The sequence below is a fragment of the Parasteatoda tepidariorum genome, chromosome 10, assembly GCF_982258835.1.
Source record: "Parasteatoda tepidariorum strain Cologne lab strain chromosome 10, Ptep-v5.0, whole genome shotgun sequence".
NCBI classification, from domain to species: Eukaryota; Metazoa; Arthropoda; class Arachnida; order Araneae; family Theridiidae; genus Parasteatoda; species Parasteatoda tepidariorum.
The window spans coordinates 77443932-77470656 of record NC_141764.1 but is presented as its reverse complement, the minus strand read 5'-3'; the positions used below and the strand labels follow the sequence as shown (position 1 = coordinate 77470656).

At 28.7% G+C, this 26725-nt stretch overlaps 1 protein-coding gene across 1 annotated transcript in view; it reads right to left on the bottom strand.

The window, feature by feature from the left end:
• Nucleotides 1-1490: 1490 nt before the first annotated feature.
• Nucleotides 1491-26725, bottom strand: part of LOC107440975 (orexin receptor type 2-like) — a 103935-nt gene continuing 78700 nt past the window's right edge. Inside the window, exons 3-6 of the mRNA XM_016054083.4 lie at nucleotides 14381-14777; nucleotides 8837-9014; nucleotides 5145-5257; nucleotides 1491-3928 (exon numbers count right to left, since the gene is read on the bottom strand). Of these exons, the coding sequence (XP_015909569.3) occupies nucleotides 3825-3928; nucleotides 5145-5257; nucleotides 8837-9014; nucleotides 14381-14777 (792 nt within the window). The 3' untranslated portion in view covers nucleotides 1491-3824. The remainder of the gene's footprint in view (nucleotides 3929-5144; nucleotides 5258-8836; nucleotides 9015-14380; nucleotides 14778-26725) is intronic.

Genomic DNA, 26725 nt, shown 5'->3' with positions numbered 1-26725 from the left:
AATATCAATTTGATTTAATACTTCCTGATATAGAGAAAAATAAGCAAAAATAAATTTAATAGTAGTTCAACTTTTTGATTGCATTTTAAACAAGTTATTTTGATCATACTTGCGACTACCCCTATATATTTTGCGAATTAAGAAATCGTCCAAAAACGGCATGTTTATTCAGAGAAAACTGATTTTTGTAGCTTGAAATAGTGTCAACACAAATTACTTAGCATATTTAAGGTAAGTGTCTTATTACAATTGCACTTTAGTACGAGAAAATTATTTTAAAAGCGATTAGATACCTGCAAGCGACGTCACGCGTGGATCAGCCAATCAGGTTTGATACACATGCCGGACGTCACTTGCAGGTACCCAATTAAATCTGATTTGAAAATTGAAACAGCATGATAATAATCCAATCCTTAAAGCAGTAGCGTTAACACACCATGAACAACCACGTGATTAGACGCAACTAGTGATTAGTCCAACGAACCCAATTTAGTTATTCCGTTCTTTTTTCTCCACTTCGCGCACATGCTTTGTATTGAAATTAATATTCAAAAATAGGGATTATTAATATTGTAATTGTAAACAATGGTTCTTTTTCGTCATCAATAACGGTTTATTTTTATTTATGCAAAAGAAAATTTTGCGAATCATAAATTTATATTTGTTCATTGAAAATAACAACACTTTTAAGACATATTTTACGATTTAGTAAATATTGAGTTTTGATTTTAATAGCACTATATATGAATTATGATAGAGTCATTAATTTTCATTATAAATAGAATACATTTCATTATATTAAATTTTAGTTAAATATAGCTTTCACTACTGCCCATAAACTGCCATATAAATAGTTTAAATATAAGCCCTTTTTCTACATAATAGTACCCATCACTTGAATATTTTTTAGGGATTAATGATTTTAGAAAAAAAAGCACTGTTTTGTATTAAAAATTGTTCAAAACAATCAATTTATTAGAAAAACCAATTTTTAAATTATCTTGAAAATAAGGAAAAACTCAAAACTCTTCCCTTATATAGCATCTTTATGAAATACTTAAAATTATCATACAGCATTCAATAATAATAAATTTTTACATAAGGCAATAAACAAATTTATTTGTTGGAGGGAAAGCATGGTTTGTATATACATTCATTTAATTAGAAATCAACTTAATCCAACATTTTTTTAGCATGTAAATTATAATTTCGACAGGAAATGTTACCAATCTACAAGTAGTTATTGTTTTTAATGATTTACAACTTTTGCAGAAAGTTAGAAAGCTTTTCATCGCCTTTGGCAGTCTTTACCTAAGTTGAAGAAACTTTGATGACAGTATTTGATGTATTTAATTATATTTCTTTAAATGTTTCTTTTATTTTTCGTCTTCAGGCGCAATAATTCCTTATTTGTATCTTCTGCAGTTTCAAAAAGCTGTTCTAATTTTTTTAATGGTTCTACAGATAGCGTTTTTCTTCTAAGTCACGTGTTTTCTTTTTTTTGGCATATTCATAGTGTAACAGATGTTTTTAGACTGTTATACTGTTTTTCATTACCACTAATATTCATTTTATATTTCCGGAATCATTCCTTTTCTTTAATTTGAGAAGAAGTGAAAAAAGTGTCGGAAAAAATGCATTCTAGCACATATTGTAACTATTTTTTTCATTAGATCTGAAATCTCGTTGAATATTAATGTAGGATTTATATAAAGTGATTTCATTGTATTAGCTTTGAGTAGAACAAGATGGATATTTTTGTACATTAAAAGCCATAAATCTTATTTTTTCTGGTCTCTAAAATAGCATTTATTTGTAAGGAAGTGTACAAAGTGAAAAACATGGCAACATACTTTAAAATAATATGGTGGAGTTGTTGTTCATAGTTTGCCGCCAGAAGTTCGCTTGAATATCTTCTATAAAGGAAGTAATAAATTTTATTAAATTGTATGTACACGTTTATTTAAAAATAAGAGAGTAACATGCAAAACATGTTTAAACTTGATTGATGTCCCAAAAGGTTTTCATATTTATTTACTTCATAAAAGTATAAACCATAAAATATGTGAAACATTTATATATCATATCACTATTTTATGTGGTTATTTCAGCTTTTCTATTTGAAACAATTTCAAGAAAATTTGCAGATTCGAGTACTTCTGTAAAACTTTTTTCTATCTCTTTATAGATACAGTTGGAAAAATTTATATTTACAAATAAATTGCGTCTTATGCTTGTGTTAATTGTGTAGGTTAAATAATATGTGTTTTATTTATTTACTTATTTCTTATTTACTAGTAAGATTTGATTTATCATTCATAAAATGTTTCAATATATAATAATTTTTTAGCGACAATTTATTATAAGAACATAAATTAATGAGACTGGAAGTGGAATAAAGGAGTAAATTTTCGTAATATTTACTAAGTTGTTAATAAATTTTGAAATTCTTGGCTTCATACAATAATTAATTCTGCAAAAGCATTGCTTTAACGATTTTAACACAAACTAGCACAAAATGAGAACAGCTCAAAATGTTGCACAATTTAGTATCAGATGATATATTTTTAAGTAAATAAACGACGTAATATCAAACGTAAGAACAAAACATAAAAACTTATTTAAAACTTAGCCTTAAATCTTTGTTCTGAATATTAGTTTTATATTTAATAAATGAATAACAGAATGATGCCCTCTACAGCAAAGCATTTGAAAGTTAACACTGTTTTTGCGAAGCTGTTTTTTGTGCCTTACAATGTGGAGATTTTAAACTAAGTATGCATATAATCTTACCGTAAAGAATTATTTGGGCTTAAAACAGAAAAATAACTTAAATATTTTAAAAGTTATTAAACTTTTTTAAGTTCGCCCATTCGGTGACATTTTCCCACCTAGATGGAAATTATCAAAATCTCTACCGTATTCTCAGCTTCTGCAAATTTTTATGAGCCCAGGTGCATCTTCATCCTTCGATATGCATCCTTCGACAAAATTAAACCACAACCGCTTTTCATTTACAAAAACTTTATTGACATTTTGTGCCATTTTCAAAATAAGCATAGACAGCGATGGCTTTAGCTAGGCTATAAACTTTAGCCTACCGTCATGATTAGCTGTTGCAACGCCTTAGTAGTTATAAAAATAGCAAATTATTCACAAAATAGCATCATATCATATGACGATAGATCCTTCGAAGAACAGCCTTAAAGAGACTTGTAATATTCCTAAAATATGCATAAAAAATTTCAATTGAGAGTGGATAAAACAAAAAAGTTTTTTTGGGTTCACTTAGAAATATTTTCGTCCATTAGTGCTTGTTAAATAGGTTTTTGAGATTGCTTGTGCTCTGTGGAAACTGTCTCGGTACATGAAAGTTCAGAACTACATCTGAGACAATGACTATTTAAATTACAAATTGTTATTATAAATGTTATTGTTACACAGGGATTTGATTTCAAAGGATACATTATTTCAGAGAAACATTCATAGTAAGTATTTAATAATTAATTGAAAATTTAATTACCTATAAATTTCAATTTATTTAAGTTATTTTACACTTCAAGAATATAGCAATTGATGGAACTATATTTATAATAGAAGAACATTTGATATGAGTGATATATTAATTATAAGCTCAAACTCAGCTTGAAATTACATTTAAACACCCTCCATCTAATGACATAAGTTAGTAATTAAATTTCAAACAATTAGAGATAGTGACGTTCAATCCTGTTGAAATCTTTTGTGCTGAGAAAGGTCATTTTCAGCGATGCAATCAACATAGACATCTGTAAAGTCGGTCTTTCTACTTTAGACAGTCTATTTTAAACTCCTCTTATAGTATTTGTCATTATAGTAGGTGTCTGAGTTTCAGTTTCTGTCACGCACAAGAAACAGAATGATTTGCGGAACTCTCGGCGAAACTTTCCTGTTAAAAATAAAAAACTAAATTTACTAAGTTCCATGATATATTTAGCTAATGCTTTAAACAATACAAGTGTTAAATAATGAAATATATAAATACATCTAGGGGTTTTAGACTCGTAAACATATTTATAAATAACAAGCCTTTAGGCATATTTATGCGTTAGAAGTTGTTAAAAAATTTATGAGTAGGTGTCTGAGTTTCAGTTTCTGTCACAAACAGGAAGCAGAATGATTTGTGGAACTCTCAGTGAAATTTTTCCTGTTGAAAAAAACAAAACAAATTTCGACGAAAATTTCGAGATTTTTTTCACTGTCCATATTTGAACTTTAATACATTAACTTTATAAAACCCTTTAATATTTGATCTCTGATTTTTAGAAATGAAGTTTTAATAGTTTTTGCGTATGCTAATAGACAAACCCGAAACCGGAAAAATATATTCCCAAAACTAAGGTGTTTTTTGTTATACTTTGAGTATTATAACATTTTTTTTGAATAAATTATGTATTTTAAACAAATAATCTTTTTCGTAAATAATTAATTTTTGAATTATAAATTTTTTATTGCTATCAAAATTTTCTTGAATCTGAATTGTTTCTTTTTTTTCATTTTAAATGTCTTTTGTGAAGAGCGTTCATTTTTAGAATTCTTTACGCATTACGTACATTACAAAAAAGCTTTATTATACAATTCTTTGAAATTTTGAATGCAGATTTTGTACAATATTAGCAAGGGTTTTGAACTAGAAGCTGAAGTCTAAGAGTGAATTTGTTATTTTTATCTAGTTTTAAATAAGAATATTTAGAATTTTTCTTTAATATTAGTTGATATACTCGTATTTAGTTTTACTACATTGTTTTGAATTTGCTTAAGATTTAGTTCAAAACACAGGTAATAACAGTATTAATCTGGGGAGAAAATATATATTTTGAAATGTATGCATTATAATTTGACGTAGAGCTATTAGCGTGACAAAAAAAATTTTGATTTTAGAGTTCAAATTCGCTCTAATTTCGGACAATATTCCATAAATTTTTAAGCTTTGTCTTAAATTTTTAAATTGAGAACCTCTGCTTACCAAACATAAAATTAAAACTTTAATTAAGTCCGTTTTTTATTTTTTTTAAAATTATGTCGAAACCTGTCGCATACCTTAAAGTGATAATAGAGGGAAAAAAATTGTATTTCTATAATTAAATTTATTATTAAAAAGTCACCATTCATGAAATTGTAGATGATAGGATTTACAGCACTGTTAGCGTAACAAAGCCAGTGTGACATCAACGATGCTACTGTTGCCAGTTGTGTTTGTGGTAAGCCGACAGTATACCTAAAGTACAAATAAAATTCCATACTAATTATCTAAACCAAGTCTATGCAAAAAACACAGAATTCTTTTTTAGTTCCAGATACTTTTGTTTTATAATCGTTAATAAAAGGGGAAAACTGAATATTCATTAAATGAGTATAATTACAGCTAAATGTCCAAATGTACATAATTTGTGAGGTTGTTACTGTTTCTAATTGCGCTTGGATAAGCCAAACTCACCATCCATTAGCCCTTTCTATACTAATTCATTTTGTAAGGTTAATATAAAACAATTTAAGTAATAATTTCAAAAATTTTAAGTAAGTATTAAATTTAATAATGTTAAATAATGAGCAATACGATATTTTTTTTAATATTGATTTAGTAAAGTATCCTGGGTAATAATTTAAGTTTAATTAAACTATTAGTTATACGCTAAGTATTTGTTTATTTTGTTATGTTGTCTTATGTGAGAGGTTAACTAGTGTGGAATAGTTAGTAATATGTTAAGTATTTATTTAGAATAATTTTATATTTTTATAGAAACAAAAATTTTGACACGAAGTAATTATTTAGATTTGATTTTGCTCCTTTCTATATTGGCTGTAGAGATTTTAAACATACACGCTGCTATGGAGCTGCATATTTTGATACCATATATTGGTGACGGAACTTGTCTTTTTCGAGTAATAGGATATATATTACATGATACGCCAGTTATGGTTCGAGTGGTGCGTAAGGAAGTAGTACAGCACGTAATGGAGAAGTGGAATGAGTTATCTTATCTCACGACATAGATGAAAATAATTTTAATATTTTTGCTGCCTACTATACAGAAATGTTCAAAAATTATACTTATGGTGGTTTGTGGTATGTAATGGATGCCGTGCCAATTTTAAATTGTTTCTAAAATTCCTGAAATAAATTGCTACGAAACAAGTAGTTAAATATTATTAATCATGGCCAATAGCTTACCTAAATTAAACCTTATTTCAGTAACATTTAAAAAATATTATTTAAAATAAAAGATGTTTCGTTTTAGTCCCTACATCTATTCAAAAAACAAATTGCAGCAGTTTAAATATTATGTTTTAAACTGTACATAAAAATGATATCGACAATTTAATAAACAAAGAAATGACATTATCAGTTTCTATAAATGTCATTATATCAAACAGATCTGTAAATCTACCATGCATCAATTAAATTACAAAAGTAAAAGACTTTTATAAAATTGCAAAAAAAAAAGAAAAAAAAACTTTACATTTCGGATTTAATTTTATTTCAGTTAAACTAAATTAAAAAAAAAATAAATTAAAATAAAAATAAAACACACAAACTTAAAACAGAATAAATGTTTGACTGAAAAACAATAATGTATTTAAGTGCGTAATCTTAATTACTGAACTATGCGTTAACTTTTTGCATAGCAAGTGATAAGCAAAACTTATTTTATTCAAATAGCAGTATTTATTTAGTGAAGAAGCACATGAATGATAAAATATGTTTGCTACGAGAAATGTCATTTAATTTCATCTTCAAATGCATTTAAGGATTCATTTCCGAATTCGATGAAATTGTTTTTTAAAAAAATTGCTCATTTATGAAGAAGATAGTAATTACTTTCGCTTTTCCTTCAATTTCATTGAAGATGCCTTAAAAGATAGAGCAGCTTTCAGGAATAATTAGCTTCGCGTTGGGAGAAAAAGAACTATTTTGGGTCAAATAAAAATTAAAAAGCTGCGAAGCGTGAAACAAATGCATAATTAGATTCTGCTAAAAGCAGCTGAATATGCTTAAATAAATTGCTCGAAAATTAAAATTTACATCTTATTTCTCATTTCGAAAGTAGCAAAAAAATATAGCGTCAGTAGGGTTTAAAATTATAAATAATCGTGTTTAAATTTGGTACAGATCAGCATATTGGAATTTATCGTTAGATCCTAGCTGATTGAAAATACTTATTTTGAATAAATTGCTTCAGATTAGACTAACTACGTAGTTCTGGAATAAAACACAATAACTTAAGCAACTAAATTATCTTCTCTCACCAAAATAATTTCTATGTACCGAAATCATTGATTTAGTTTCATCATTTCATCGTGATGGCTGTATAATTTGGATTTTTCATTTCTACTGTAATAAATATCCTATTCGGTTTTGTTTTCTTTCTAATTTCGTGATTGTTCGTTTTGCATATGCTTCTTTACTATTTCCTAGATAGAATTTTTTTTATTTGTGCCCTAGTGATGGCCCTGTTTAGAAAAATTCCTAATGATAATTTTATTTAAAAGTAGAAATGTAAACAATGGATAAAATTCTTGTTCAGTGTGTAGAAAAAGAACTCGGATGGAGTTATTGCATCATAGAATAGATGCAATAACTCTATCCGTTTCTCTAACTCTATTCCTTTTTCCTTTGCTTCTTTATTATTTCCTAGATCGAATTTTTTCTATTTGTGCCCTAGTGACAGCCCTATTTAGAAAAATTCTTATTGATAATTTTATTTAAAAGTAGAAATGTTAACAATGGATAATATTCCTGAATAGGGTGTAGAAAAAGAACTCGGATAGAGTTATTGCATATAGAATAGAAGTTAACCTATTTCTTTTTAATCTGTGTTCATATTTTTTTGCTTACAACTTTAATTATCAAATATTCTATTATATATATCTCAGGTTGCGTACTGTTTTCGGCTATTTTATGATGTTAAGAAAAGACCTGTTATGTTAGAGTTGTTTAAGTAAGGAAAACGATAATATGAAATCGATTGTTTGCTCCGTACCAAATCGTTGTGCAGTGCGTAAAAAAATAAACGGACCACCCTAAATTACTTTTGATCTAACGATAGGATATTTCCGTTCAACTACTCAATGGTTCGAAGTGGTGACTTTAAATATTCTAATTAATTAGTGCAAACGATATTTTAAGCTACGAAATCAGATAAGAAAACGTACTTTCTTTGAATAAACACATCTTTTTTCTGTGGATTTTTCCGTTCAACTACTCAATGGTTCGAAGGGGTGACTTTAAATATTCTAATTAATTAGTGCAAACGATATTTTAAGCTACGAAATCAGATACAAAAACGTACTTTCTTTGAATAAACATATCTTTTTTCTGTGGATTTTTCCGTTCTACTACGCAATGGCTCGAAGGGGTGACTTTAAATATTCTAATTAATTAGTGCAAACGATATTTTAAGCTACGAAATCAGATACAAAAATGTACTTTCTTTGAATAAACATATCTTTTTTCTACGGATTTTTCCGTTCTACTACTCAATGGCTCGAGGGGGTGACTTTAAATATTCTAATTAATTAGTGCAAACGATATTTTAAGCTACGAAATCAGATACAAAAGCGTGTTTTCTTTGAATAAACACATCTTTTTTCTGTAGATTTGGATTCCTGACCATAGTTTGTCGTTGATTTCCAACCCTTTTTTAGTATGCGTTTGCTTTTTATTGTACAACAATTGAACTCATTATTTCAAATGTAGATTTTATTAGAATTTTTTATTCGTAGAAAATATAGATTGAAATATTCTTGTAACTATTTTAAAACATATGGTTGAGTAATGATGTTAAAAAAATTTTACCTAAGGGTATTGATAAGATGTACTGGCAAGTAGCACAAACCAAATAAAGCTACCACTGCTATGATCATTTTAGCAGCTTTTCTTCTGCTCCTTATTTGGGACTCAATTCCTGATGATGAAGATGTCGCTGTAGCAGATGTTAAGCTTATGTTTCCGTTACCATTACTTCGCACAACAGCTGAAACAATGAATTTTTAAAAAAATTTAACAAAGTTGAACTCTTTAAAACTTATTTAATGATTTTAGAAGACATTGTTTGCATGATACAGTCATAAAAAAGATTATAATCACTCGTAATCAACAAGTGAAAAAAAATTAAAGCATTCGTTAAACGCTTTTGCATGCAGCAAGTGTTTTTAGTTTAATATTTTAGATAAATGAATGTTTAAGTGTTTACAGATTCTAGTTCACATTAAAAAAATTAATATTACTAGATTAAAAACTTCTTTCGCTACAGAAATCTACAAGCTGGAATTAACAGTCGACATGTTTCAAGCACTCAGAATCAGGTGTTCATTTTCAAGACTTCCCAGACATGAAAGAGAAGAAAGAAAAGTGATTAGAAATATAAAACGTAAAGTTGCCGACGAAAAATTGAAAAATGAGAGAAAGAAATAAAACCGGAGAACCAGAGTAACCGAGAGAGAAAAAACGAAGATAAACAGACAAAAAAAAAAAAAACAAAAAAAAAAAAAAAAAAAACACATAGGCCGAAAGAGACAAATCAGGGTTCTCATCATCATTTTTTTCTCGGCCATCGTGGTTTTTCTAGTTTTGTTTTTCACCTTTATTTTTCTATTCTTCTTTAGCAACTTAAGGTTTTTTTTATATTTCAAATCCATTTTGTTTCTTCTCATTCGCGTCCGTCAGGTCTTGTAAGTGGGCGCATATTTTAAAGCGCTTGAAACATTTTGACTGTTATTATTTTTGAAGCGAATGAATTTCTTTTATCAGGTAATATCATACCTCTTCAGTTTCTTGGGATTATTAACTTAAAATGAGTACTCTTTATTTTTATTACAATTATATTCAAAAAATATATTAAGTTTGATAAAATTATAATTTTCTATATTATGAAAAAAAATATCCAATGATTATAAGAAAAGTAAAGTTTCATAATGTTTTTTTTTATTTATGTTAGTGGCCTTTCAAAAATAAGCATATAAACATAATCCTTAAGAATATTTTTATAATTTTGGATTCAGCTTCCTCCTTGTCGTTAAAATAAGCAAATCCTATACCCCTCCTTGCTTGCGTAATAAAGTTTTAACTACCGTATTTGGCTTTGCTTTAAATTTGACTTTCAATTTGGAATAGTATTCTAATTTTAGGATTTAATTCAAGGATTTAATTTGCTTGAAAGACGTTTTAATTAATTTTATATAACTTTGAATGGAATATTCTTTAGGTATCTTTTGTGTTTTTTTGTTTTGTATTCAAAATTTTTGACCCCTAAAGCTTCTAGAAGAATTTTTTTCCACTATTTTCTTTTCCCAAATCAAAGTTTTATTCTAAATTTGAAATTTTTCTGTGCGTAATTTTTAAGTTTCATTTTTGTTTTGTTTTTGCTTAAAATACATTTTGAAAAATACGAGAACATTAATGTCTTACGTAAGCATTGCTCAACAGCAAAAATAATCAAATAACCTCTTTACCCCGTTTTGTGCTCACGTAATATTTACGCACTCTCAGAAACAAAACTTTGACTTTTGACGATTTCAGCAATCTATGAGCTGTATTTGGTTAATTTTCAGTATCATTTCGATCGTTTCGGAATCATTTCGGATATTCAGAATCATTTCGATTCGAAATCACGTGACTTGTGACGAAACGCGAACTCTCAAATATATATCGAAAATTTCCCCCCAATTCTAGACCTTATTATAGTGAATTGCGGGAGATCAACTAGAATGACGAAACAAGAAGGATGACTAAACGATCAAAAATAAAGAGACGAGACAAGCCTACCGACTGTATGGTAGTCGTGGAATTTGACTCGTACTAGAAAGACTCGGGATTCGAATCCCATTTCTGGCATGAGTGTAATCTATCTCTCTGTTTTAATGGTTGCTTTTGTGTTATTGGACGATATTGATCCACCTATAAGCCACCTACGCCGGGATAGCCTGATCGGTAGGAGGCTGGGCCCATGTCCGAGTGTTCATGGTTTCGAATCCCGCCGGTCGAAGACTAACCGTGTAGTAAAGTGACTGATGAACGTTAAGCCTGTCGAGTCGCAAAACTCCTCCATGTTCCCGTATCAAATCAATACCTCTGGGGGTACTGGATTGGAGATCGATCATTCTCTGATTCCGGTCAAAATTACGATCTGTGGATGAATGAATGGATGTATAAATGGGTCTGCCCTATAAACGGGTGCGATGTATGGTGTGGCAGAAGTCGAATTCTTGGCCATAGATGGCGCCACTGGAAAACGAGAACAATCGTACCCCCTCTGCCTAAACAGACATACGCCAACATAAACCACCTATTGCCCACGGTAAAGTGTTTATTAAAGTGTTTGTGATGCGTTAGGTACTACGAGATTTTTTTTGGGGGGTGAATAAAATGGAATGCCGAAATATTTATTTAACTTTGATTAAGTTCGTTTGCTCCAGGTTAGTTCCTTTGACGAAATTGTTGCTAGGAGCGTATCCCAGAAAACGGTTTTTGTCAAAAACGAAAAAAAAAAATTCTTGATATTTGAGTATGGATTTAGAATGAACGACCCCTTTCTTGATATTTGAGTTACATATTTAGAGCACATTGCTTTGAAAAAACGTAAAATAAATGTATCGAACAATATTTATATTTATTTCACTTTTTTGAAGTTACTTTATTTCTAGAAACAGAATACTTTTGGCTTTCATGAGATGGGATTACCTGCTGCTATCTGGTTTCTGTATTCTGCATATTTTTGAAAGAACATGTTTAATATTAAATACTTGTTTTACTTACCCTGTCACTTAGAAATTATTATAGATTATCAGGTTATTATACGTATCCTAGAGTAAGAGTACGTAAATTAGAGAAACTCGTTGTAATATTTTATACAAGGTGTTTCATAACGAGCGATTTTATTATATATTTTTAAAATTCTAGTAACAAATTAAGGGAAAAAAGCGTATACATTTGAGCTCAGATAGCTAGGAAAACACAAATTATCATATATGGCAACGTTACTTTTAAAAAGTAACGAGTAAAAGTACAAGTATTTTTAAAAAAAGTAGCGAGTAAAAAGTTCTTATTTTAAAAAGTAACGAGTAAAAAGTACAAGTAAAAGTACAAGTACTAAACAAAAAAAGTAACGATTTAAAAGTACATTTCTAGGAAATCGAAAATTCAAAGTAACCTAAAATTTTATTGAATAATATTCTTAAGTTCCTTAATGTTTTTGCAAAATTGTCGTTATTTATTTAATTATTTTTAATTTTGAAAGTTATGGACATTAATTTATTTTTAAATTTGGAAGAATATTATAATATAATTTTATAATGTAATCGTATAATATAATTTTACAATCAAATATAATTTTAATATCTAACTTTTTATGGATTTGAATGAAAAAGAAATTTTATATATTGATTTTAATTTTTAGTTTATTATTTTTATTTATTTAAATTACCACTGATTTAAAATTGTTTTACTCTATAGAAACGCGTTTTAAAAGCACAAACATAAACAAAGAAAACACGGGGTTTCAGATAGCTTTGTGATCTTTGAGCTAGTAAAAAATAAGTGAATGTGCTGTATAAGTTGAAACAGAACAGTTTACAGTTTTATTTGTAATAATGGCTAATGCTGAAGTCATGCGAGAAAATCATTTTCTGAACATTTCTGCCTAACGGAATAATTAAAATTTGTCAACGAGTTTTACTATCAGTGCCTAAATTAATAGCTTCGAGTTTTCAAGAGTTAAAATAGTAATTTAATTATAATAGTCTTCAATAGCACAAATAAGCACTGAAGTTCTTAGAGATTTGACTGGGCGTTGTTTGACAAGATCGGACATAAACATAATTTTAGTAAAAAATGTACTAGGTAAAAATGTATTTAGTAAAAAATGTATTAAGACAAAGATGTATTATTAGCGAGTTCAAAATGAAAATTGAAAAACGTAATAAAGGAGAAGTAACAATAAAGGAGAAGTATTTTTGCTTGTTAGCAATCTACGACAATAACCCTTATATCACATATATACTCAAATTGGAAGCTTTTTTTAAAAATCTTTCTCGAGTTTTTATATTTGTAAAATCGATGTAAATGTTATGATTTATATCTGAAAACATCTATTCTTTCTCCTACTATTTTTTATTTAATTTATTAATTCTTTATTGCTGCTTTTGATATCAATTCAAGCATTCAAATACGAGCTTATAAAATGAAGATCTTGAGAGAGATAAATTTTTCTGCAACAATGGATAAATAATCGTGTTAAATTCGCAAACAAAAATGGCCCTTTCAGCATGTCTAATTTAAACTTTGTAGTTGCATTTCTGCGATTTGAAGAGCGGTCCGCATGGTGTTTTTTGCTACAAGTTTAACTGCTATTAATTTTTGAACCAATTATCTAACTGATTATTTAATCCTACTCCCTGTACTCCCCACTTTTTGTACAACTCCATAATTTCAAGGTTTTAAGTCTAACTCTGTTAGCGCAGCGAAACAAAATATAACATAACACCCAAAGCCGTAAAAATAGCTCTTATTATTTTTGAAAAAGATTTTTTTATGTTTCAATACTAGTTTTTTTTAACGATTAAAACAATAAAATATTTTTAAAACGTTTAACCAATTTAATATAAAATTATAAATTTGCTAATGAAATTACAAAACATTTTACTGACCAGAAAGCAGCTGTGTTAATTATTTAAACTCTTACGTGCTAATTATTTATTTAAAGTGCAAATTTTAAAGTTTATTTTTTAACCAAGAGCACTTAAAATATTTTTGAAACATTTAACTGTTTCTAAAAGTGATACGTTTTAGAAACGTGATGAAAACGTATCCATCTGAGGCTTTTTTGTCCAGGAAAAAATGCACTAATAAATTTCGAAAAAAAAAAAACAACATTTTAAGATTAAAATTAATGTAAAATGTAACATAACACACAAAACAGCAAAAATAGCACTTATTATTTTTAAAAAAAGAGAAAAATATTTTTTAGGTTTCAATGGTAGGTTATTTTTTAACGATTAAAGCAATAAAATATTTTAAAAATGTTTAACCGATTTAATATAAAATTATAAATTTGCTAATGAAATTGTAAAATATTTCACTGGCCAGAAAGCAGATGTGTTAATTATTTAAATTCTAACGCGTTAATTATTTATTTAAAGTGCAAATTTTAAAGTTTATTTTTGAACAAAGATCACTTAAAATATTTTTGAAACCTTTAACTGTTTTTGAAAGTGATACGTTTTAGAAAAGTGATTAAAAAGTATCCATCTGAGGCGTTTTTGTCCTGGAAAAATGCGCTAATAAATTTCGAAAGAAAAGCAGAACATTTTTAAGATTAAAATTAATGAACATAAAAAAAGTTACCAGTCCGTATTTGTCGAGAATTAACTTCTGCACTCCCAGGTATATTCTTATTCCAGAGTACTTTGACGATTTGGTAGTAAAAGAATAACATAAACAGAAACGGTGCACAGTACAGGAAGAAAACAATTAGTAACTGATATATTTTGGTGTACTGATTGTTCCAAGTGTAGGTACAGTCTGTGAAGTATATAACGTCAACCTTGAGAGCAGAAACTTTTCTGGTGTTCATGACAATGGCATCTGGAAGGACTAAAAGAAAGGATGTCAACCAAATTATGATGATGGCTTTTTTGGCTCTGCTGGCTGTACTCTTGAATTTCAGTGGATGGCAAATAGCATACCATCGATCAATGGAGATGAATGTTAATGTCAAGACTGACACAGACACAGATACACTCTAAATAAAAAAAAAACATCAAGTGTTAGTTCTCATAGTAATGATCAATTATTAATAATTACGTTTAGAGTATAGTCATTATTTTTATTGAAATAAAACATTGTATGTTGTAATGAAACATTGAAAAATAAAACGTTGTGTGTTGTAATAAAACGTTGATTTATTCAAATGAAACCGTTATTCAAATAAAACGTGGTTATATTTTTATTCAATTAAAATGTTATTTTATCAGGTGATCACATTAGTAATGTTTAGAATATAAATATTATTATTTTTAATTAAATAAAAACGTTATTCAAATAAAACGTTGCATTTTGTAATAAAGCGTTGTAATATCCAACGAAACTTTGATATATTTTTATTCAAATAAAACGGTATTTTATCAGGTGATTTTAAAAAATTGATACCTGATTTAAAACATAATTCTCCAAACAAACAAAAAATCACTCCCTTACACTGAGGTAAAAAAGGTGAAATCACCGTACTGCATGTTAATTTTATTTCTGTCAAAAAAACTATAATTCTGAATAAAATGTACGGTATTTAAATAATTCATTTGGTAATTTTTTCTTTTATGTGGTAACGGTTAAATGTTTTTTATACAATGCTCTAAGGCAGTGTTTCCCAACCTTTTTTGTACCATATGCCCCACCTAAGCCTTTCTAAAATTCTTATGCCCCCCTATGTAGCATATACATAATTTTTAATATTAAAAAAATCGAATTGTTCACTTAAGAAACTTAGGAAGTAGTTAGCGAAACAAAGCAAGTAAATTTTCAGAACATATAATGATAAACTAAAATTCAAATTTGAAATAATTTTAAGATTCTTTATACAGATTAAGTCTTTATAAAGATTTTTCTGTAATAATTTAATATTTTAATTTAGTGAGATTCTTGCCCTTGATGCTTGCTGCACGTAGATTTTATCTTAGGTTCCAATTTGGTTAGCTTCATCTCAAGTCTCCCCGTTGTGTTATATCCAGACGATTTCTTTTTTTTTACCAATAAAATCATTTACAGCACTAAATCCACATTCAGCTAAATATGAAGATGGAATCGGTAACAATAGTTTTCTTTGCACATTTGATTGAATTTGGGTATTTGTTTTTTGTTTCCTCAAGAAGCCATGCCATCACTCCCTTCATATTAAATTAAGTTTTAACTGACTCATCATTTTGCATTTCTGCAAGTTTTTCTTGATATATTTGATATATCAGACAAATCCACTAACATGGACTGCAACATCCATGTTGAAAAATAAATTTGTTTTGAATCAGAATATCTTTCTTTTAAATCAGCCGATAGAATTTTCAGATGATAGACAATAACAAGTAAAGCGGTATCATTTACTTCACATATTTGGAGCCAATGAAACTGTTCTAAGTTTTTGTTGTTAATATATTTCTGACGTAACTCAATAAGGATAATGAAGCCAAATATCTTCGCTTTTGCATCAACAAGAGTTTTATTTATTATTTGAAGTTTCTTATTTAATATATTCAGTTCTTCAAAGATATTGGCTAAATAACTCACAAATGATTTACCAACGACTGTAAACAGATACTTCATTTCAGGTTTGTCGCTTAAAAAATCCCTAAGTCACATAATATTTATTGACCGAAATTATTTAAGAATTTGCTTTTTTCTTTCGATTTTGTCACCGAAATCTCGCATTGCATTTAAATGGCCCAGAGCAAAAGGTTTAAACTCATGTTGAGTCCATTTTTGAATTGCCCTCCTTACAATCAAATTGCCCCATGTGGGGCGTGGGCCCCACGTTGGGAAACACTGCTCTAAGGTGTGAAAAAATTACCAAATTTTACCACACATTATAAAACTACATTTTATTGTTAATGCTACCAAAATCATTACCAAAGCGATTTGGTAAAGATTACCGAGACTTTTGGTGTTCCCATAAAACAAGATACACGGTAAATTTTACCATATTCTGGTGGTTTTGACAATACTTTTTGTGTATAAAAGCCCATTTTCCGTAATTTATCCTGAATTCTCATACATTCCGTAATCAATTATGTATTTTTCATCACTTTCTATATCTGCATCTCACTCATTATATTTAAAACTCTTACTTTATACTGAAATATTATACTCAATAAGGATGTAACGTTAGTTTGGATATCTTTGAAAAATTGAGTTTTTTTTTACTGTTGAAACTATTCTTCAAAGAACAGAATAAACGAAAATCTGAAATAGCGAGTTTTGATGAATACGGAAGATCATTCATTTGAGCGTATTATCCTTTGCAGTGTGTTATTAGTGATATGTGGTAACTAAAATGCCGAACAAACATGAAAACTGTGTTTGAATTCCAACATTAAATTAGTCAGTTGCTATCATACACATTTATAGGTTAGTCAGATTATTATGCAATCTATCAACATGCATAACAATGTTTTATTTACTAATCCTTTTGCAACTCATATGAAGGAGTTTTTCTATATCTAATATAATTAAGGACGGAGTTTTTTCTGTATCTAATATAATTAGGGAAGGAGTTTTTTCTATATCTAATATAATTAGGGAAGGATTTTTCCCATATCTAATATAATTAAGGAAAGAGTTTTTTCTATATCTAATATAATTAAGGAAGGAGTTTTTTCTGTATCTAATATAATTAAGGAAGGAGTTTTTTCTATATCTAATATAATTAAGGACGGAGTTTTTTCTATATCTAATATAATTAAGGAAGGAGTTTTTTTTATATCTAATATAATTAAGGAAGGAGTTGTTTTTATGTCTAATATAATTAAGGAAGGAGTTTTATCTATATCTAATATAATTAAGGATGGAGCTTTTTCTATATCTAATTAAGGAAGGAAGTCTTCTATATCTAATATAATTAAGGAAGGAGTTTTTTCTGTATCTAATATTAAAAAAACAGTCCTGTTAGATCAAATCAAATTTAGGAACCACTGATTCTGTAATATCAAAAAAAAAAAGATTCAAAATCATTGATTAGAAATGCACGTTCTGTGATCAAAATTTTCATGAAGTTCTAGTGCAATTGAAAGAATTTGTATATAAAACTTGTTTAAAATTCTTACCTTGGAGAAGAAAAAAAAACTATAATACAGTTAAGTATGATAACTTTCTCTATTGAAAAAAATCATAAAACAACGAAAGACTGTAAACTATGTAGTTCATTTCAAATCACAAATATGACAAGTTTTGAGATTTTCCAGTCACAAGTAATTTAAAGTAGAAAATACTAGACTATGCTTATAGGCAGTGTAACTTTAAATTTGAATTTTAAAAATAAACAATTACGGCAGTATTGCTTGTGTTATAAAATTATAGTTCTGAAAATAATTACTAAATTATTTGTAAGGTTTACTAAGTTAAATTCTTATGTACAAGTATTTATTAGTACAAAAGACTGAGTAATTTTAATTTTTTGAAACAAGTATTTAAAAAAAATCATCTGTCATCTGAAGAAATATTAATAAGTCTTAAAAAAAGTCATTAATTAAAAAGAAAATTAAGTAATCTTAGAAAGATAATTACTGGAACCAATATGGAGTTTTTCTGACAAACACTTCACTAGTAATGATTAAAAATATCGTTAAATGTATTTTTCGTCTAAGTGACAGGCGTTTTTATGTCTTAAGATGATATACTTGGAAATAATGCTATATTTTTTTTAAAAAAAAATGCTTTTAAATTTATGAAAGTATAATAACTTAAGCAATTCATGACAAACAATATCTTTGGTTTTAATTTATCTCATTTTCTTCCTACTTAAGTCAAAAGCACTTGAACTCATTTAGTGAAAAGAAGGAAAAAATTAAACTTAAGTTGGATTATGCTATTTTAACTAATTACTGGTTTCGGATGTTGAATAGTACAATAATTATGAAAAAAGTAGCAAAATTACAAACAACATACACAAATTTTATTTTATGAATCTTTTTTTAGAAAATTTAAAACATTGCGATGAAATTAATGAAATATTTTATTTTTCATATTTATAGAACTAAAATTTTCTTACTTGCTGAACTTTTATATTTCTAACTTATTGAGTAGAAGTATTGACGGAGCTTCAATCTTGATACTGTGGAAAGAAGCTTTTTTACGGCACTTAATCTTTATTCTGACGGGACGAACTACTAAAAGCGTGTTTTACTAAATATAGTAACGTGGTCATGGTGGCTCAGGGGATAGAGCGTTGGCCCCACAATGAGGTGATCCAGATTCAAAACCCAGCGGAGGCTAGTTGATACGAATTCTGCTCCCGGCTAGGGCCGACCACATAACTAATGTAAAATATTCTCAGTGTTAAACGAATCATAGGTTAAAGTCCCCTTGCCGTCAAGCTAACAGTGGTAAGTTTTTCACGGTTCTTTTCCCCATGTAACACAAATGGAAATCTGAGTTAGTTTCATCAGAAGTACACCAATAGGTAAACGTAGGCGTTTATATATATATATATATATATATATATATATATATATATATATATATATATATATATATATATATTAAAGTTAAAAAAGTTTCTGAAACTCCTCTGTAGCACGAAACAAATATTATATAAAATAGTTCTTTTTGCTTTTTTTTTTGCTGATTGAATCTATCAGATTTATAATTGAAAATATTATTGTCAATGCTTAAATTATTCAAAAATAAAATTATTTTAGTTAAAAACACATGGTAACAGTTTTTACCCAATTAAATTAATTTTTTTCTTCTTTCTTTTAAAAATATATATGCATAAAATGCTTTAAAAACTAAGTAATAATGATAAATTTAACAAGAAATTTATTAAGTATTTCGAAGTAGTAACAAAATACAGTAATTCATTGGAATAAAAAGGGATTTTTTTCAAAACAAATAGTCGAAGAGTTGCCAAAAATGTAGAAATGCTGTCTTCCTGTATGTATTTGACACCAAACTTGAAATATTAACCAGCCAATTTCATTTTCTAGACAAAAGTGGAAAGTGCCATTTCTATACACGACACGGTGGATTCTGTAAAAAGAGATGCATCATCTCACATTTATGTTCAACACCTTTTCATTTTGAGCTGATGTAGAGGAAGGCTTTCGAGGGTTACTTCGATTTTTCGCAGTCTTAAGAAGTGACAAATATTCACTATACACGCTTTTCCTCTTTCAACCTGCAGCAGTATTTTTCAAACCGTGACAAAATGATATACGCTCTTTTTGTATTACTTTCTTTTTCAGAGAATCTAATATTTTCATTGTTAAGAAATATTACTCTAAAATCAGCAACCTGCTCGGAATATTTTAAATTTATACATTGTATATATATAATATTACCGTCATGTGGGGCTACTTTGTGCAGGATTTCGCAGTTTTTGAACTTTGACATGTAAAAAAACTATGTTAATTCAAAGTTTGCAAAATTTATCTATATTATATTCATAACTGGACTCAGACGAGTGAATTTGAGCAATATTGGCATTATTTGTATGTAATATTTACAAATAATAAGTCAAAACTTACCTTGCACAAAGTAGCCCCCAAGTGGGGCTACTTTGAGCAGCGATAGGAATTTAGTTTAATAATCATGTTTTTAGTAAAATATTGATATAAAATTGTTAAAAAAGTTAATTGTTGACATTTTTAATAACAAAAACATCCAGATATGTAAAAATATTAGTTTGCAAATAATTTTCAGCGCTAAAAACCCATTTTTTATTAAAAAAAAATTCTTAAAAAGAATGTTTATTTCAAAATATTTGAGTTTAAGCTGAAGGACACCATAAGCATTTTTGAACATTGAAATGGATGAAATTTAAAAAATAATCATTATTACATATTCATTAACATTTATAATATTGATAAATTTGAACATAACATGCTTGAATGAACATGACAGAACTTGCTCTTCAGTTTCTGTCAAAATCACCTGATGTCCTATAAAATATATTTTTATGTGTTAAATCGTTTGATTAATTCATTAGAAAAATCTTTGTTGAAGAAAAATAATAGTTTACTAGCAAGTTTCACTTGTTTCTTATGAATTTTATTTGAGATAGTATTTCTGTGGATTTTGTACTTCCGAGAAGCTTCTGCAATCGACATACCACCAGCAACTTCTTGCAAATATTGTTGCAGCTTTTCTAAAGTGTAATCACGGTAGTTTCTCGTTCCATGTATCTTTTTTATAACGTCTGACAATTTTTCTGTCGAAAAATAAAACGAATGAAACTTTGCACAAACTAGCCCCACAGTGCATTTTTTTTCATTTACCGTTTATTTGTTATTAATTTTTAAAAATTTTTAACGCTAACATAATATAATTGTTTAATAATATATAAATAAAAAATTCTGCATTTACGACAATTGTTTTATCAACGTCTTTGCATTTCACAGCTAAAGTTTCCACCCACACTTTTCGACGTCCGACGTTCTCGGAAAGTTGTTGACATTGGATAAACAAAACACACTCTGAGATTGTTTTAAAATTCGAAAAAATGTTTGTAGTAATAGAGGAGACTTCTATCCTCAAATTCTATACATTTTTAACGTGAAAAAAACATAATACTGAATAGCAGCACTTGAAAAGTGCTAAATTCGAGTTTGTACAAAGTAGCCCCCGCTGCACAAAGTTGCCCCACATGACGACACTCAGTCAAGCTCTGTAAACTGAATTAAATTTTACCCTTGTTCGAATTCGTCTAGTAATTAGTGCATGTACGCAACCCAAATTACTGATTTTTATTTTATAGGGATGGATGATTTTTTTGGTTGGCCTGCGTGGGAACTGAGGGAGTGCGGTATCGGTACTCGTTACTATGTTCTGCAGTAAAGTGCATGACTTCCCACGCTGGTCTATCAAAGTGAGCCATTCACTTTCCAAAGGATCAAAATTTTGATGGCATGCCTTCGGATTTTTAACATCCTTAAGGATGTTTTCCAGACCGTCGCCAATAACGTATTGTGTGGAGATCTAATGCGACGTAAATGGTGTACCTATACCTACCTACCTTACTTTATAAAGTCTAGTAAAAATTACTTTACTGATTCTTGCGTGTAACATATTTCAATTTCACTGTGATTAAAAATTTTAGTTTTGCTGAATAATAAACATAGGTGGTTACTTAATACCGAGTAGCGTGAAAAAATATTTAAGGTGGTTTACTACATCAGAACCAAGACTTGGGTTATGGTGTATTGGAACAACACATTGGTGCAAAGTAGTTACCACCATTTTTAGTGATCGAAAATTTTATGCAGTGTAGAAAATAATGATACTTATTTGGTATTTAGAAAAATGGTTTTCAAATAACGTCTAAAGAATACAAGAAAATAACTCTGAAAAAAAATATGGTAGAAATCAGAACAGATTTTGTTCGCGCCTTTTGAGTTGACTTCTAATAACTTTAATTTAAATCGCTAAATTAGTAATTAAGTTCATAATCCTGATTTAGAAACAGTTACTTTAAAAGTATATTATGTTTTATCATAAAAAAGTTTTGTTGTTTTTAAATTATGAATTAATTTGATTTTAATTAAATTTCCTGAGTATGTTTAAAGCTTGAACGCTAATTAAGCATATATGAAGTTATTAACATATCAATTATTTTTTTATCGTCATTTTTCTTAAAATAAACACTAAAAGAAAAAGATTTAAGGCAAAATGTATTTTAATTACGTACTTAAAAGTGCATTTACATTTAATTTTACTTAATGAAGGATAATTATTTACTCTTATTGCAGCTAATTGTATGTGATTGTTTTTAATTGCCTAAAGGCAAAATTAACTTTACGAAATAACGATCTTTCCGAAATGATATTTTATTCACGCAAATGAAGCTAAATAATTAATGGACTGAGATTTTAGTTGAATTAAATTAATGAGATGATGTTAAAGAAAAGGATGATTTATTATCAAACGAAAATTTAAGAAAAATATTTATTTAAAACATATTATTTTAATGACCATTTTGACTTGACTTAACATAAAAAAACTTGGCTAACCATGTCTTTACGATCAGTCCACTGCGGGACTTTTACGACGCGAAAAGTTAGTTAGTAGAGCTTGATTAAATCTATAAAGATAAAAGTGCAATTTAAAAATTCTGAAAAAAAAACATTAAGTTAAAAAAAGTGCATTTGTGTTTAACATTTAAAGACATCGAACTTACTGATGATTAGCGTAAAAAAAAATCATGTTTTAAATTAAATTAACTAAGAATAATTAGTTCTTGTCATCTAATGTTCCATTAATTTTAGAACGATGTATTCACAAACTTATCGGCACTACATCAATTACTATAGCAAATTTGTTAAACTATAAAGCATTTACAAATACATATTTGGATTAATCCTGTTTTGTAAATCTGAAATTCGGTATACTAAACTAAATTGGCAATATCAGCGAATAACAATTTTCAAACCAACTTTATCATATATCTCTCTAAGTTCCATTAAATTGAGTTAAACAATGTTTTCCTATACCTTAAAAACAAAAGACGATATCGTGAACAATTCTTTACTTTATAATTTCATTGAAAGTAAAAGAATAATTTTTATAATTAGTACAAATGCAAATTACAAGCGGTTACAGTAGAATAGTTAGTCGTCCTAAATATGTGTTGATACACCTTATTCCAGTAAAAAATTAATTAAGAAAAGCCAACCTTGAAGATCAGGGTTACTTTTTTTTTGTCAACTCGGTTGATCCTAACATTCAATTTACTTTCAAATTACGCTGTAAAGGATTTTATACTATTTTTTTTTTAATGCTCTAGTAACGAAACACAATGAATATTTATCCATCTCTGTTTATCATAAACATATTGCAATTTCTCTTCTCCCCATATTAATTCCTTTCACTTCGCTTACCAAAAAACTTCTGCGATTTATACTTCAGTTTTCCACGTTTTTAACTTCTGTACTATTACAAATTTATAGTAAAAATGGTTAAGTAACAATTATTTAATTGCTACTTTATCATATTCAACTGAAACTGTATAAATAATCTTAAAAACGTATAGTGCTGAAACTGTTAACTGTGAAGAAAATCGTTTATTAACTGTTTTCCCCTAATACGGTTAAACAACCCGAATTTTATCCACGCCGACTAAGTCCACAGCATTGCGATCAATATTACAAATTCACATTTTTATTTTCCATCATCAGATGTTAAACACAACAGTAGATGTCGTAATAGGTATGTGGTAAATATTTTATGAAGCCACTTTGTTCGTTGCAGTTAGGTAAATATTTCGATCGAGAGAGCTAATCTGCCAATCTCTTGACTAGCTGATAGGGGTTCTACTTCCAGCGTTGACATCGCAATGTGTTCTTCAACATATGAGGAGTTTCAATGTTCTGAACTCGTCAATTTGTGGTTCTATGCTATCAAAATATGATATGCTTATTCACGACTAGATGGCAGCACCACAGAGTTGCTGAATGCAAAAGTATAGTATTTCCCCTCACTGATAATAGATGGCCTCGCTAGATAAACTAATTATGCTACATTCTATGGTTCACTTGACAAAACACAACTCTACCACTAACTCCAAAGTCCATTACCTGATGAAAAACGTAACATAACCAAACTCTAATGTTCAGTTAAATGTCATTTTTAAGATTTTGAAATCATTCTAGTTGTAAAAGGTTACAAACCGTAAAGGTAAATAAATATTCCTAATTGTTAACTTTATGGTTAATTGGATGGACAGATTATGCCAGATTTCTAACTGTGTCCTCTGACTCTTCCTTTTTAAATTCATGAACTAATTTTGTCTGCTAATTTGTCTTGGACTTAACACTCATATTAATGATTCAGTTATTTCCCCACGTAATAAACTTGATCACTCCTCTTTATATAAATCTTTCTGTTAACTTTTTAATAAACCTTCTTTCTCTCCCATTTTCTAAACAATTGCTAACATCCTGTCTCGTTTTGGCTCTTAAGTCATTTTCAGGCTTGTTAGTAAAATAGATCCTTTCATTATTGATAATCGGGGGGAGGAGCATTTACAACATATCATGTTAATCCAACCTTGACTACAATGGGCAAATAAGATACCCTTTAAAATCTAATTGAAAGTAAACTTGATAGATATATCCGTAATCAAGAATTCGATAAATCATCTATTACCGTAAAATTGCGGAAACCTTGGGCATACTTTTAACTTCTATGACACTTTCTCACTTTGCTGTTATTATGCATCAATTTTTTTCTGAACATTCAACATATACGATCCCACGAGCCACGGTGGCTCAGGGGATAGAGCGTTCACTTCCCAATGACGTAAACCAGGTTCCAGCGGTGGCTGGTCGAATTCTGCACTGACCACTGTGCTGACAAAAATTGCCCTCAGTGCTAGTCGGTTCATGGGTAAGAATCCCCTTGCCGTCATACTAACCATGGGGGTTTTCGTGGTTTCCCTATCATGTAACGCAAATGCGGTTTAATTCCGGAAGAAGTCCTCCAAGAAGGATTGGCTATGCTGCTTGCCCTGGAGATCCCTTGTCCTCTGGGTTGTGTCCAAAGCTACAAGGCTATGGAGTTAAACAAACGTAAACTCAGTATTGAGCTGTTCAACACCTGTTATAAAACTAAATAAAAAATATAAAACCACATGCACCTTATTTTACTGATAATGTATGATTAGATTTTGTTTCTTATTACCTCGGATGAAACTGCCTTTTCGTGGTCAGTTCCTTAAATTATTTCGATTATAGAAATTTCACCACGAACCCTGAAGAGCATTCACGAAAGCGATTTTATGGCATATTTTGATGATTAGATAAAACGTTGGTAGAATTGCAACCAAGTGGGAAGAGAGTATTTAGAAAAAGAAAACATAAATTTTGATAAAGATTTGACAGTTTTTGTTTCATACCAACAGTCAAAATACTGCTTCATACCACCATTCAAAGTAGTGTTTTATACCACCAAAGTACTGTTTCATGCCGCCATTCAAAATATTGTTTCAAACCACAATTCAAAGTACCGTTTCATACCACCATTCAAACTTTCACAAGAGTGCATTATTCCTTTAATTTTTGTAAAAAATAATCATATAAGAAATATCCCATTTTGCGACTGTCAATTTGAGTGCATTTTTATTGGAAAAAGATAAAACTTCTAATCCACAACGAAACTCAAAAGCAAAACTTTAAAATTAAAATTTCGAAAAACGATTGAAAAAAATATGCCAATTTTTTTTTAGATCATTTGATTAAAAGGGGTGTTCCTTACTATCTTAGTAAAAGTTAACTTTCAATTAAATAAGACTAACACCTTTTTAGTCTAAGCATTTTCTGCATATATAAATGTAAGTTAAGATAATTTCTTAAAAAATAGTCTGTAAGCTGAAAATTTATTTGCTCAAACAGCAGATGGAGACAGCCGTACTATATCCAAGAAAAAAATTCATGCTATGGCTTAAAGTAGTTTAGAAATAATTGCCTCACTCTCCGTCAATTTATATCAGACTCTAGTTAGAATAAAGTCTAGACATGAGATCTTTTCTCAAATTTTCTATGAAACCTGAATTAAGTGTTTCTTAAAGCAACTATAATTACTTAGACAACTTCTTATTGTGTTAGTCAAAGTTTTCAAATGTATGTTAGTGTGATAAAATTAACTCACACTCGGATTCAGTTAAATAATGAGATTCCTTCAGAATTTAAACAACCCATTTTTTCATCACGTTTGGAATCAAGTTTAAAAAGAACAAGTTTAAGTTACAAAAGAAAGGGATGGGATGTTTTATAATTAGAGAGAAAACGTCGTTTTTTTTTTAAGTTCTTAAACTTCCACGATAAAATTAAAGAACTTTTCAATCTTTTCAAAAAATAATAGAATGGTTTTACCTGATTAAAAACTTCATTCCTTTCAAAAAATATATTAGTAGGAAAACACTATCAACATGTTTCAAGCTCTCGAAAACAGGCACCATTTTCAAAATTTGTCAGACGTGACGTTTTTGAGCTC